Genomic DNA, 12,875 nt, shown 5'->3' on the forward strand with positions numbered 1-12,875 from the left:
CCGCACACGGAGCCCCCCGCCTCCCCCCCCCCCAGGTGAGGTTACCCCTGTCCCAGCACCCCCTCAGGCCCCCCCAGCTGTCACTGTGCCACCACGGTAGGACCCGGCATCTCCCACCTCAGCGACAGTGTGCGTCCCCCCAGCATGGGCTTTTTTGGAGTCCATGAGCCCAACGCACCACCGCTGTCAGGGTGATGGAGGCGCCTTGATATAAATTATAGCTGCATTAATTAGGTGGTGGGTTATTAATCAGCTGCCAGGGTAGGACGGAGGGGGCTGAGAGCAGGGGGGAGCTGGCAGCAAGGTGGCAGGGTCCCAGTTGTGACCCCTCCTAGGCTCTGCCTGCAGAATGGCCACAAGGATGTGGGTGGCCCATGAGCTTGATTAATTAGGAAGCAATCTAATTAACAAGGAGCGCTGCCCAAGCCAGCCCTGAGGGCAGGGCAAGAGCTGGCAGCCCCCAACACATGCTGCCCGCGAAGGGCTTCGGGGCTTGCCCACGCGTTGGTGCAGGCAGGGAGCGAGGCCGGAGGCTGGATCCGTGCCAGGGAGCAGGCAGCCCCGACCCCAGCATCACCGCAGGACAGGATGCTCCGGTACCTGGGTGGGTACAAAACCCACTCCCAAACCATGCAAACCCAACCCCCCCATCATGCCAAAACAGGTCCTGGGCAGCTGGGGAAGCCTCGGAGGGGGGCTGGGTTTTGCAGAGGATACAGGGCTTGGGTTAAACATCTCCCAGAAAGGGAGGAGAGGGATTTCCCCAGCACCTCTGAACCCCACTAAGGTATCCCCATCCTGGTATCTCAGCACCGAGTTTCTCTGCCATCAGCTTTTGGGTCCCCTGTGTATCTAAAATTGCTATTCCTCCCACCTAAAATTGATATTCCTGCCGATACCCCCAAATGCTGCAGCTCTCAGCACTCCTCCTGCAGCCATCAGGGAGCACTGGACCCACAACAGCCCCGGGCAACCCCCCTGTGCCCCCCGCGCTGCTGGAAGCTGCAGGCAGGGGGGGGTCAGGCAGGGCTCCCCCCGTTCCTCCCCTCCCCACTGGCCCTCTTTGCCCATAGGGGCTTTGCACCGTCCCCCCAAGGCAGGTCTGAAGGGGTTCCCTAGGGGACACCATCCATGGGACATGTCCCATCCATGGGACAGTGTGCTCTCCTGGGTCCCCCTGAGGGTGGGCACTCAGCTGGGGGAGGGCAGAACACCCACATCAATCCCCAGGATGACACCGTGGTGAAACGCCAGTGCCACCACCTGTGCCCCCATCCTGGGAAGCTCCCACCCCACCACGCTCTGCTCACACCTGGAGGGCTGGGGGCTCCCAGGGAAGGACCAGCTCCATGCAGTGGGGCACAGCACCCATGGGTGCTCACTCGCATCCATGCACCAGGGCAGGCACACAAGAGACTGCCTGTGCCCAAACGCCATGGGAGGGCCGAGCAATATCACAAATGCATTTGTTCCACTGCAGCCCCCTCTTTGCATCTCTAATTGCGTGGCATGCCCTTGGATTTGCATAGAAAGATCAAAATATAATTAATTTTTGGCACCTGGCAAAGCCTGCACAAGGCTAATCCCTTTAGATTTTGCAGCCTTATCTCATTTGAGCGTTTATCTAGTTAAGCTTAATGGGTAAGGGAGAGGAAAAAAAAAAAGTCAGCTGCATTTATCTGAAGAGCTGCTGCTTCCCCTGGGCAGCCCTGGCGTGTCAAGGCTCAGCAGCCAAAAGGCAGCAAAAAGCAGAACAAGGGCACGATATCCCCTAAAACTGCCCAGCCCCAGCCCCACCAGAGCCTCTGGGCTTTATATTGTGGCTGAGCAGACTCACAGACCCCAATTTTTTGGGTTACGAGGGCTCTATAAGGCTCCTGTATCCCTGAGCATCCCTGAGCACCCCCAAGGCCTTCCCTGGCCCGGCACAGACTCACGTGTAGAGCGGCTGTAGCTGTAGGTGTGACGTCTTCTGTGGCGCCTGGTAGCCATAGGAGTCAAACCCGCCGATGAAGTCAACTGGGGAGAGGGGGAAGAGCAGCGAGGTGAGCTGGGGAGAGCAGCGAGGTGAGCTGGGGAGGGCAGCAGGACAATTTCCCTGCCTCCCCCTGCCCCAACGGCATGCATGGGTCATGCAGCATCCCGGGCTGCAGCAGCATCCCAGGGAAGTGCAGCATCCCGGTGTGCAGTAGTATCCTGGGTCACCCCAGCATCCCGGGGACATGCAGCATCCCAGGCCCCAGCAGAATCCCAGGGAAGTGCAGCATCCTAGGTTGTTGCAACATTCCGGGACGCCACAACATCCTGGGTCATCGCAGCATCCCAGGTCATCACAGCATCCCAGGGACACACAGCATCCTGGGTCACAGCAGCATCCCAGATTGCTACAACATCCTGGGTCACCACAGCATCCTGGGTCGCAGCAGCTTCCCAGGAAAGTGCTGGCAAGGAATGGAGGACAGGAGCAGGACTGACCTGCAAGGATCCCTTGGGCTCTCTTCTCACCACAACAGCCCTTGCATTGCAGGCTGGACAAAGTGGGTAAAATTACCCCATCACTGTCTCCAGAGTGGGCATTTAAGGAGAATTATGGGGGAATTAGTTCTCGTTTGAAGTGTGTCACTTAGGGCAGTTGCAGACACCAATAAATCAGTTTTCATGGCTGCGACTTCCAGCCCGGTGGTTCATCCCCCTCCGGCCGGCAGAGCCCATCGCCCGCCCAATGAGCCCCCAGGTGCTTGCAGGAGGGATCGCAGCAGCAGACCCCAGCCCTTTGCCCAGGCTCGATGCAGTGGGAGCGACAGGTGGCTGGGGGTCCCCCAACTTCTCCCACGATCATCCTATGTGCCCCCAGACCTGAACCCTCCCACGGACACAGCCAGTGGCTGGGGAAACCAAGCCTGGACCCCCCCCCCGGCCCCAGCCAGTGGCTGCTCAGCCAGCCCTGGACCGGGCACCTGAGCAGTCAGGCTGGGCCATCCAAGCCGTCACAGGAGCCATAGCATGACCCATTTCCCCCCAAAACAAGTATATTAATCCCCAAGGAGCCATGATCCAGGTGGATTTGCACACGCGTGTCTGGGAAACAGCAGTGAGCTTGAGGGGGGAGCCCAGTTCTCCCAGCATATTTATCTTCCCGACTTAATATTCAGCCGGCTCTCAATTTTGACGCCATTCATCCATTTCCAAATCTAATAAGATATTCCATTAAAAAAGATGCATTTGAATCTTGGGCTCCAGCAGCATTAATATTAAAAGTGTATTGAATGCGGGAGTTTGTTTGAATGCAAACTTGCTTCAAAGCCGGCAGCGGTAGATAAACCCTTTTGCTAGCTCCCCGGGTACAGAAACAAGTTATTACCGCAGGCAGTGTTCAATTTCACACGGAGATTTTCCTTTTCCGCTACACCGGTTCCCGGCAGCGGGGGGAAAACATGAGGATGGTGATTCCTGGCATCTCCCGGCCCGGGCTGGGACCATTTCTGGGTCCATGGCACCAGCAGGGATGCTGATCCCGATGCTGCGGGGACGGAGCCTGATGCTGAGCACATCTGGGTGGCTTTTGCCGTGCCGGCGGTTGTGGCACATCCCTGCCCGCGGTTGGCTGCCAGGAGCTGCCAGCTGGTGCGAATTAATTAATGGCAGATGAGCATTTAATGCGGTTGGATGGCTACAGCCTTAACCGCCTGGTTAATTGGGGCTGGGGTGCTCCTCACTTCCGGAGGGGTGTTTGCAGGGATCGCTGTCAGGTCAGAAACCACAATATAGAATCTATAAAAATTAGCTCATAACTTGGCTTAAATTGGTGGGTTTCCCCCTGCTTTAGGGTGAAAAACCTTGAGGCAGGGAGGAGGGCTCTGCCACCCCGCTGTCAGGAGTATGCTGGCTGGGGGGACACAGTATTTCCCATTTCATTGTCCCCAAGCCCCAGGCGGCTGTTGAAAGGGTGAGGCAGGTGATGGCTGGCTCCGGGAGACATGAGCAGGAAGGACGGCTCTCCAGCAGCCCCCACGGGGCCGGATCCGCACCAGGAGGAGCATTGACGGTGAAGTTACTGGGGCTTCGAGGTGGCTTTTTACAGTAAGGGCGATTATCCGCACTGCCACGGCAGCCCAGGGACCTGGGGGAGATGCTGTGTCCCGGAGGAGGTGCTCTGAATTTGGGTCAGTGGGGAGCAGTGAGAGTGATGCTAGCCCCAAATCCACCCCTGAGCAGCCACGCATGGGGATGAGCATCCGGACATCAGCGGGAGCTGGACTCGGTGCTGCGATGCTGGGTGTAGGGACCGGGGACCATCTCAGCCTCTTCGTGGGCTGGTGTGGGGACAAAGCCCGACCCCATGCGTTGGATGAAACCGGTCCTGTTCCTGCACCCGGAGGCAGTGAGTGCTGCAGTCCCATGGGAGACGCTCAGGGTTCAGTGTCCCCATGCCCCTGCTCTCCCAGCCCCAGCCAGGGTGCAGCACCCTCCCTGAGGTGGGTAGGGAAGACCGCTGGTGGCATGGGGTGCCACATCACACCCCCGCACATCTGCCTCATTGGGGATGCAAAAATGGGGCAAAAAACCCCAGCTAAAGGTATCCCTTCAACCGCCTGCAACCCAGGTAGCGCCCCCCCATCCCCACCCGGGCACTGGCTGGCCTTAGCCGAGGCCACTTTGCAGGGCTGTGGCTCTCCCCCCATGACTGGTAGCTAAAGCACTTACAGCTGTCTTCTTCCTCCAGGAACACTTTGCTGACGTAGCATGCGTAGACGAAGCCAAAGAGCTGCGAAACAAAAGTGGACAGAGAGAAGTCGGTTATCGGGGCGATGGACACTGTGACCGGCGCAGGAGGACCGAGCTGGGTGCTGCGAGGTGGCTGCCTGGGAGCATCCTGGGGGGGCCCTGGGCAGGATCAAGGCTGCCGTGGTGCTGGAGCCCATCTCCAGTAGGTCTGGGTGCTGGTTTGAGATGCAGTGAGGTGGGGTGGTTTCAGCTGTGCTGGGGGGACAAGGGTGGTGGCTCCTGGGGGGACGGGCTGGCATGGCATGGGGACAGCAGCGCAGAGGGTGCTGAGCCCCACGTAGTGCTGGGTGCCCCTTTGGCGAGTGCGCAGCCGCTGCTCTGGACCCCATTTCTCTTTAAAGCTTTATTTTCTTGCAGTCCCCCAAGGCTCCCTGGGAGCTTTGCATCCAGGTATGTCCCCTTCCCACCTCCCCATGGGGTGAGAAAGCCGGTGGGAAGGGGGGACCTTCCCTTTCCAGCAAGCGCCACATCCCACCAGCTCACACCCCAGCAACACATCTGGGCGTGTTACCCCGAGAACCCTCTGATTCTGGCAGCACCCAGCCCACAGCCTGCCAGGTTTTGGGGTGGGCAGCACCCCCAGGGTGCTGGCATGGTCTCTGTCTCCTCCTCTCTCCCCACCCCTGAGCCAACACCACCCTTGGTGCTATAAAATGGGATGCGTGATGATGGGACATCTCCAGCTGGACCACAGTGCCTCTGTGCACCCAGGTCCCTGCCATCGTCCCCCCTCTCTCGCTTCGCAATTCTGGATGGGGGCTGAGGAGGAAAAGTGCTGGCAGCTGCCCTTACCGCCAGGAATATCTGCGTGGCGCTGCTCACTACCTCGATGTACTGGTAGTCGAGCAGGCAGCCGCTGACGGTGATGACGTGATGGTCCTCGGGTGCCAGGTTGGAGTTCATCACTGGTGTCACCAGGCAGCCTGGCCCGTTCTCCATCCACCATGAGCGATGCAGTGAGGTATTGAAGGTCATGATGAAGTCTCGGTCCTGCGGGAGGGGAGCAGAGGAGGAGGCACAGACCGTGGAACCAAGGCTCTTTGCAGGGGGTTTGGACAGAAAATGGGCTTTTCCAACCCAAGGATGCTCCACAGGACCCAGACCATGTTAACGCAGTGCAGCCAATGAACCCCTGCATCTCCCAAACCCGCAGCCAGCGTCCCCGGGGTTTGTGGCTTCCTCCCACGCTGGCGTCATGGACTATTTGGTCAAGCAGCATCCAGGTGTGCCACGATGACCAGGTGACATCATGCCTGTCACAGAGTGGTCACCACTGGTGCAGCAGCTTGGCCTGGAGGCAGGGAAGCAGCCACCTGCAATGCTGCCGGCCGCATCCAGCCATCCGAAAGATGGGACTGTGGGATCACCCAGCCAGCATGGTTCAGGGATGCAGAGCAGAGAGGGTTTTGGGGTGCCACCCCCCATCCCCATGCCCGCGGAGCCTTGTGAGGGCCCTGCTCACGCACGTCCCCTCCTCGTGAGCCCATTAGCAGGCTTTGGGACTCTCCCTGTTTCATCTCCAGCAGCTTTTGGGTGGCAGAGCAGTGGGCAGCAGTCTTCCTGCTGCAAGGCAGGGCTGCAGGCTGCCACCGGGGTCGGATGAGGCGCAGGGCTAATCCCCCAGCCCCTCCCGCACCCTCCCCCGTAGCAGGCTCATGTGAGGCTAAACTCCTGGGCTCAATCCTGGGAGGCACCATGGCATGGTCCATGCCCATGGATCCGGCAGGGAGATGGGGCAGAGATCTAGCAGGTTGGGATGCAGCCCTGGTGTAGGGCTCCTGCAGGCAGCAGCGGCATGGCTGGATTAGCACCCACCCCATGGAGGGTCCTCCTGGCACGGCTGGGTGAACACCCACTGCACCGAGGGGGCCCTGCTGGGTGAGCACCCACCCCATGGAGGGTCCTCCTGGCACGGCTGGGTGAACACCCTCTGCACAGTGGGGTCCCTCCAGCATGACTGGGCACCACCCATCACCCCATGGGGCCCTTCTGGCCCAGATGGGCGAGCATCCATCCCAGGGAGGGTCCTACCAGCCCCTCTCTGCACCGCCAGCCCTTGGCCTCCAGGGGTCTGGGAAACCCACTGAGCATCCCTTGTAGGAAATCACCGATCTGGGATTGAAAGATTTTTGTGGGTGGGGACGGAAAAAATAGCAAGCAAGTGGGTTTTGGTTTCTAAACCCAAAGGATGTGGGTTTAGGTGCTGAGAAGCACAAAGAGCGGGCATTCTGGCATTGCAGCATCACTGAGAAATGGGGGATTTCCACGGGAAATACTTGGTGGGAGCAAATCCTCCCCTATTGTGTCCTCTGTGCCTGCTGTACATATCCAGCATTCCAGCTTTTCAGAAGAGCCTCAAACAACCTGTAGCAACATGGGAAGGTGGTTTTGGCTTTGCAAACCCTGCAAGAAGCCCTTTCCCCGCTGTGGGTGGCCACAGGGCAAGCTGAAGCCTGTTTCCCCGAGCCGTCCGTGATGCCCTGAGCACAGTGCCGGGAAACAGCATCCTCAGAGCCGGGAGCAGGATGCCAGAGTGGGGCACAGCCTCGGCACCAGTACCCCAACCAGGGGCTGAGGACACTCAAACCATCTAGTGATGCATCTTCATTAAGTTCTGCTCTTTTTTCTTTAATAGCCCAGGGTGGGGTGGAGAGACATGGAGAGGCACGGCCTCACTCACATCCTCACTCTCATCGCCACCAGGATGACTTCTCAAAGCCATTAATGATGTCCAGCCTCTCCCGTGCCACTGCTGGGAGCTCTGGGGCCAAGTGGTGCTTGCAGAGCCCCAGGAGATCCCGGAAAATTGGGAATCTGCAGCAGGGGGGCCTCCTCCTCCCCACCCTACTGCCTTGCCCATCCCTGCCTGCACCACGAGCTGAGCTGCTGGAGACCCTGCCCCAAACCTTCCCGTCATTGCTCGTCCCCAGTCCCTGTGTCCCTTCTCCGCTTTATCTCCTCACCAGTGTATTAGGAAACGTCACCGTCCAATTTCTGCACCCCATAAATCCCTGCAACACCAAGGGCCTGCCGCTGATTAATGAGTACCCTGCAATTCCCGACTCATCAGCCTCATTAATTTTGCTCTCCTGCTTCAAAGCCTCCCTCCCACTGCCAGCTTGGCCTGAATCGTCCGTCTGTCCATCCCACGCATGCCCGGGTGCTCAGTGCTGCAGCCAGGACCCCCCAGGGAGGCACTCCCAGCACCCAGCTGGGTACTTTGCCACCAGGGTGGAGGCACCCGCAGGCTCTGGGTCCCTTTTTGGGGGGCAGAGCTGTGGGGCAAGGGAAGCAAGAGGAGGAGGAGGGCCAGGGCAGGACAGCAAGAAGGGTGGAAAGATGGGGGGAAGGTGGGTGGGGGGAGGAAGAGGAGGCAGGTGGGGGGCATTACCTGCGACAAGCGTCCAACCTCCAGGTAGAAGCAGATGATGAAGGCGTTCCAGCCGACCCACAGCACCAGCCACACCGCATACTGCCGAGAGAGAGCCCATCAGGGCATGCCATGCTGAATGGGCATCCCCCAGCCCATCCCCGCTCCGCCCCACTCGCCAGACCCTGCCAGATCCACAGGGATTTGGGTTGGGATACAGGAGGCAACCTGGGGCTGAGCCATCCCCGAGGGTGATGATACTGCACCGGGGCATAGGGAGGAGCATCCACGGCAGTACCTACCATCATGAGGTATTTGGATCTGTACTGGATGGTCCCAAAAATACCCAAAATAACGGCCATGATGTGTAAAAAATTAGCCAGGATGGGTGCCCACTGGTAGCCCAGGAAATCAAAGATCTGCCTCTCCAGCGCCGCGACCTGCAACAGAGCAAAGGGAGGGTTGCAGGTATCAAAGCATCGGTCACCACAGCAGCTCCCAGGATGCTAAAGGCAAAGAGTAGCCAATAATTAATGGGAATCCCACGGATAATTAGCTGCAATAGGCTGAAATGTCTGCGTGATGCATCGGCTGGCGGTAGGTGAATGCATGGCGGTGAGTGAGGGGTTATTAGGAATAACTGGAGCTGAGAAGGGGGAGCAGGGAGGTGTCAGCTTGTTGCCCCACTGTGCCTCAGTTTCCCCATCACTCAGGTCTCAGGTACTGCTGAAAGTCACCCTCCAGGCTGGGTTTATCCCTCAGCTCAGCTTATCCAGGGAAAACCTCTTGCTCAGGTCATGCATGGGGTCCCCCCCAGTATTTTGCAAGCAATTTTTCTGCCTGTCTGCAGGAGCTTGTCACATGTCTTCCCCTATTTAATGCCATTAGGTTTTGATTGCCATTATCTTTGTAATCCATAAATAAGGCTGTGATGTAGCTTAATAAATCGCCCGGCACGCAGAATCAGAGATGGTAGCTGGTGTGATCTGCCTGTTATCCCAGCGCTTATTTATGGCTCTATTTGCTACCGGCTCAGGGCCTATTACTCTTAATTACAGGATTATCTTAAAGAAAGGTGGTAGCAAAGGTAAGGTGGGAGCGCTGGAGCATTCGCCGATGGTTTTAAGTTCAAAAATGGAGATTTGACGAGGCTGTGGTTTTACAGGGAACTTTCAGGGAACTTTGGGTTGCATCAGGCGCCGCAGTCCCCGAGTGTATGGGGACAGGGCTGCAGCAACCTGTGTCTCCAGCAGCCTTGCAAACCAAAAAACCTCTTTACATTTATCTTTTTGACAGCCCAGTCCTGTCTCATCACTCTTTGAGATGCCCCAGATTCACCCAATAAACCCTGTAAGCTCCGGGGCCCTGAGTCCTCCCTGCAGCACCGTGCCTCAGTTTCCCCTCCTGGTGCAATGACTCTCATCCTGGCAGAGAACTGGGAGTTTATCCTGAAAAGCACAGGGGAAAATGGGCTTTATATCCCCCCTCTGTTCACTGGCAGCTCCCCACAGTGATCTGGACTTAGGGGAGCTCTGTCCTGGAGCTCCCTGAACTCTCATGGGGGTTATGGCCGCAGGGCTGCCCCAGGGCCCCACAGCATCCCTGCCCATGCAGCCGACTTAATGCGTCCCAATTACAGGGTAGAAATAAATGAGGTGGCAAAAGTCCTTCTCTAAGTGTTTCGTGAGGATGAGGCATGGCTAATGCATCTGTGTGTGCAACCGCCAGCCGTGCCTCAGTTTCCCCATCCATAAAGCATTACGCACTCATTGAATTGGCTTAGCGATGGCTCTAATTAATGTCTATTTTAGCTCAGCTCCATCCTGCCAGTGGGAGGAAAGCCAAAGGCAGAGCCAAGGACCGTGGTTTCCCATCCCTGACCCTATCCCACGAATAGGATCTGTTGGATCCCTGCTGGCAGGACCCCGGTTTCAATTAAAGGTGATGCAAAGTCATGGAGCTGCCAAGCCTGGGCAGCCCCTGGATCCGCAGGGCTGGGACCAAGGCTGTTTGCATTGAGGCTTAATTCACTTCCACGCTATTTAAACTCTCTGAGGAAACAGCCTTTGGAAATACTTACAACTGGGCTGTAAATCTTTTAAATTGAGGAATGTAAATAATAAATGATACAAGGAGAGCGGTGCTCGGGGTTTTATAGCCATCCATCGATCTGGTGGCTGTTGACAGAGCTGCTTAGCAGGAGCTAGATGCGAAGGCTGTGAGTTTTGGGTACTGGTGAGTCTCTGAGTCAAGGGATGGGGCCGGGAAGAGCCTCCAAGAGCATCCCATCAAGCTGAAGCAATGGGCGCCTCCTTAATTCCAGCCCATCAAGCCAGGACAGGCTGAAGGAGAAGGAGCTGGGAAAAGCCAGGCCAAGCTGAATCCTTCTTCATCCCAAGGAGAGGCAGAATTAGTGGCAAACACCACAGCCTCCCCATGGACGAGCAAGGGCTGCTAATTGCACCAAAAAGCTCTGCTGGAGCTACCCTGGCAGGTAAAATGCTGCTTTGTGTGTGCCGTTATTTGAGCTTATTCCCTCCATGTGAAAAGCAAATCTTGTTTTTTTCAGCCTTGTCAGAACCTGCGTAAGGTTGAGGAAAATATGGAGACACAGCACAAACACGGCGAGCCTGCGGCTGGGGGCCCCCCTCGCTGCCTGCAAAGCGCCAAGGGCATCCCAAGGGCAGCTCAGCAGCCTTATGCCCAGTTTCACGAGTGGGGAAACTGAGGCATGGCCGTGCTCCAGGGGGGTGGGTGGGACAGGTTTGACAATCCTGGCATGGGGCATGGTGGGGCTGAGTGAGCACCGTCTTCAGCTCAGACCGATGCTCCTGGCTTGCTCCAAGTGCTTCTCCCTGCTCGCTCGCTGTGCACCCCAGGCTGGTCCAGCACCCAAAACATCCTCGCCCAATCCTTTGGGGGTGAGATGTCCCCCAGCAGCAAACTTCAAGACACCCAGACTATTCATGCAACCACCACCAGTGGTTCATCAACAGTGGCCGTAAATGAAGCAAGAGCAGTGAGCAAGCCTGGCCGCAGGGCTCGGCATTGCCTGCGAGCGTGGCAAGGGCCTCCGAAAGCACTCAGCACCCTCCACAAGAAACCTCTGAGCAACTTGGGGACCGGCAGCATCCAACCCCTCCAAACCCAGGTGACTTGTGGAGCTCAGAGCATCTTCCCCAAACTGTCCCCCTCCCATAAGGGGTATTTTCTGTGCTGATAGCAGCCCCATTAATGACCCACCCTCATTAACATGCTGCTCTCCCCTCTCAGCTCTTACTGCTGCTCCGCCATCCAAGCCGTGATGTTCCTAGCGGTGCGGGGCCAGGAACCACACACGATCCCGCTGCTAATTAAGATAAACCTGCACCTGATCAATGCAACGAGTTTTAGGACTCCTTCTTAATTAAACACTCTCTAGTTTATCGATCGGCCCCAAAAGTTGCCTTTGCAGCAAATCATATCAATTAGTCAGGGGCAGGCACGCACCAGAGTCCTGCTAATTGAAATGTGTTGCCTGCAATGATTTTATTTTAATCAAGAAATCGAAGCAGGCGAGACGCAGGGACCGGCTCCATCAGCGCGTGGCAGTCCCCGGGGAGGACCATGGCAGGAGAGGATGCGTGCGCAGCCCCCTGGGGACAGGAAGCCACCAGGGCCTCTGGGTGGGCAGAACCAGTGAGGCAGAGCTGGAAGAAAATGGGATTCTTTAGGGGTGCTGGCAGCAAATTCAAGTGGGAAGGAGCTCACCTGTCCCCGAATCACCCCTTGGCTATGGCACCTTCACCTTCCTTGGACCCATCCCGTTACTCAGTGGGGTTTTCCCAGTCCTTTTTAATCCCCATGACAAGGACGGGAGAGACGAAAGCCACTGCAAGCCATCCCTTGTCCCACTGTCCCCACCCACGCCCCCCCCCCCAGCCCATGACCCTGCCTGAGATTTATGGATGCTGAAGGAAGGAGGATTCAGCACCAGATCCTTCATCATAGCTGTCACATTTGACAGCTCTCAGAGACTTCTCCAAAACCCACTTAATTACCACCAAAACTGAAGGGACACGAGGACATGGCCACCTGTGGACACAAGCGGCCCTGGGGCACACACGTCCGGGCACTCAGCCATCCTGGCAATCGCAGGGACGATTTATCCATGTCCTCCTCCTGTAGTGCCCAGGGGAGGTGACACTCTTGTCACCAGGGCCTGGGGCAAGGATGCTGGCTCGGCTGTGGCCCCTGGTAACCCCAGGCTCCCTGGGGGAGGCAGCGCTGCCCCCCACCCCGTGCTCCATCGTCTTGTCTTGGCCACAATGGAGATGACACATTTGCTGACACAGATGCATAAATATATTATTGCATCCCCAAAGCCTCAATAATTAATGGGTGGAGAGAGACGGGAGATCGCTCCAGCACCGCGTGGGGGTCATCTCCTGGTGGAGCTGGGGAGGGGGACCGTCCCCTCCTGTCTCTCCCTGAGCTTTGGGGAGCTGCCGAGCCCCAGGGTGGCATGGTGGGCGATGTTCTGGGGACACCCCTGCTGCTTGCTGTGCCCTCGCCCAGCCCGAAGCCCCCCAAGTAGGGGAGGGGGTGACATGGGGGGGCATGGTGACATGGGGGTCCAGCCCCATTCATTTGCACAGGGTGACACTGGTCACCCCATCCCTCTGCCCACGGGGACGGGTTGTGGGGGGCAATGAACTGGCGGCAGGAGGGGGGGGGAGAC

At 57.7% G+C, this 12,875-nt stretch overlaps 1 protein-coding gene across 1 annotated transcript in view; it reads right to left on the minus strand.

Annotated features, from left to right (window-relative positions):
* Positions 1–1,933: 1,933 nt before the first annotated feature.
* NKAIN1 (sodium/potassium transporting ATPase interacting 1) overlaps positions 1,934–12,875 on the minus strand; it is a 12,706-nt gene continuing 1,764 nt past the window's right edge. Inside the window, exons 3-7 of the mRNA XM_009645871.1 lie at positions 8,458–8,595; positions 8,177–8,257; positions 5,578–5,775; positions 4,705–4,765; positions 1,934–2,019 (exon numbers count right to left, since the gene is read on the minus strand). Of these exons, the coding sequence (XP_009644166.1) occupies positions 1,934–2,019; positions 4,705–4,765; positions 5,578–5,775; positions 8,177–8,257; positions 8,458–8,595 (564 nt within the window). The remainder of the gene's footprint in view (positions 2,020–4,704; positions 4,766–5,577; positions 5,776–8,176; positions 8,258–8,457; positions 8,596–12,875) is intronic.

The sequence above is a fragment of the Egretta garzetta genome, unplaced genomic scaffold (genome assembly GCF_000687185.1).
Source record: "Egretta garzetta isolate BGI_Z169 unplaced genomic scaffold, ASM68718v1 scaffold368, whole genome shotgun sequence".
In the NCBI taxonomy this organism is placed as follows: Eukaryota; Metazoa; Chordata; class Aves; order Pelecaniformes; family Ardeidae; genus Egretta; species Egretta garzetta.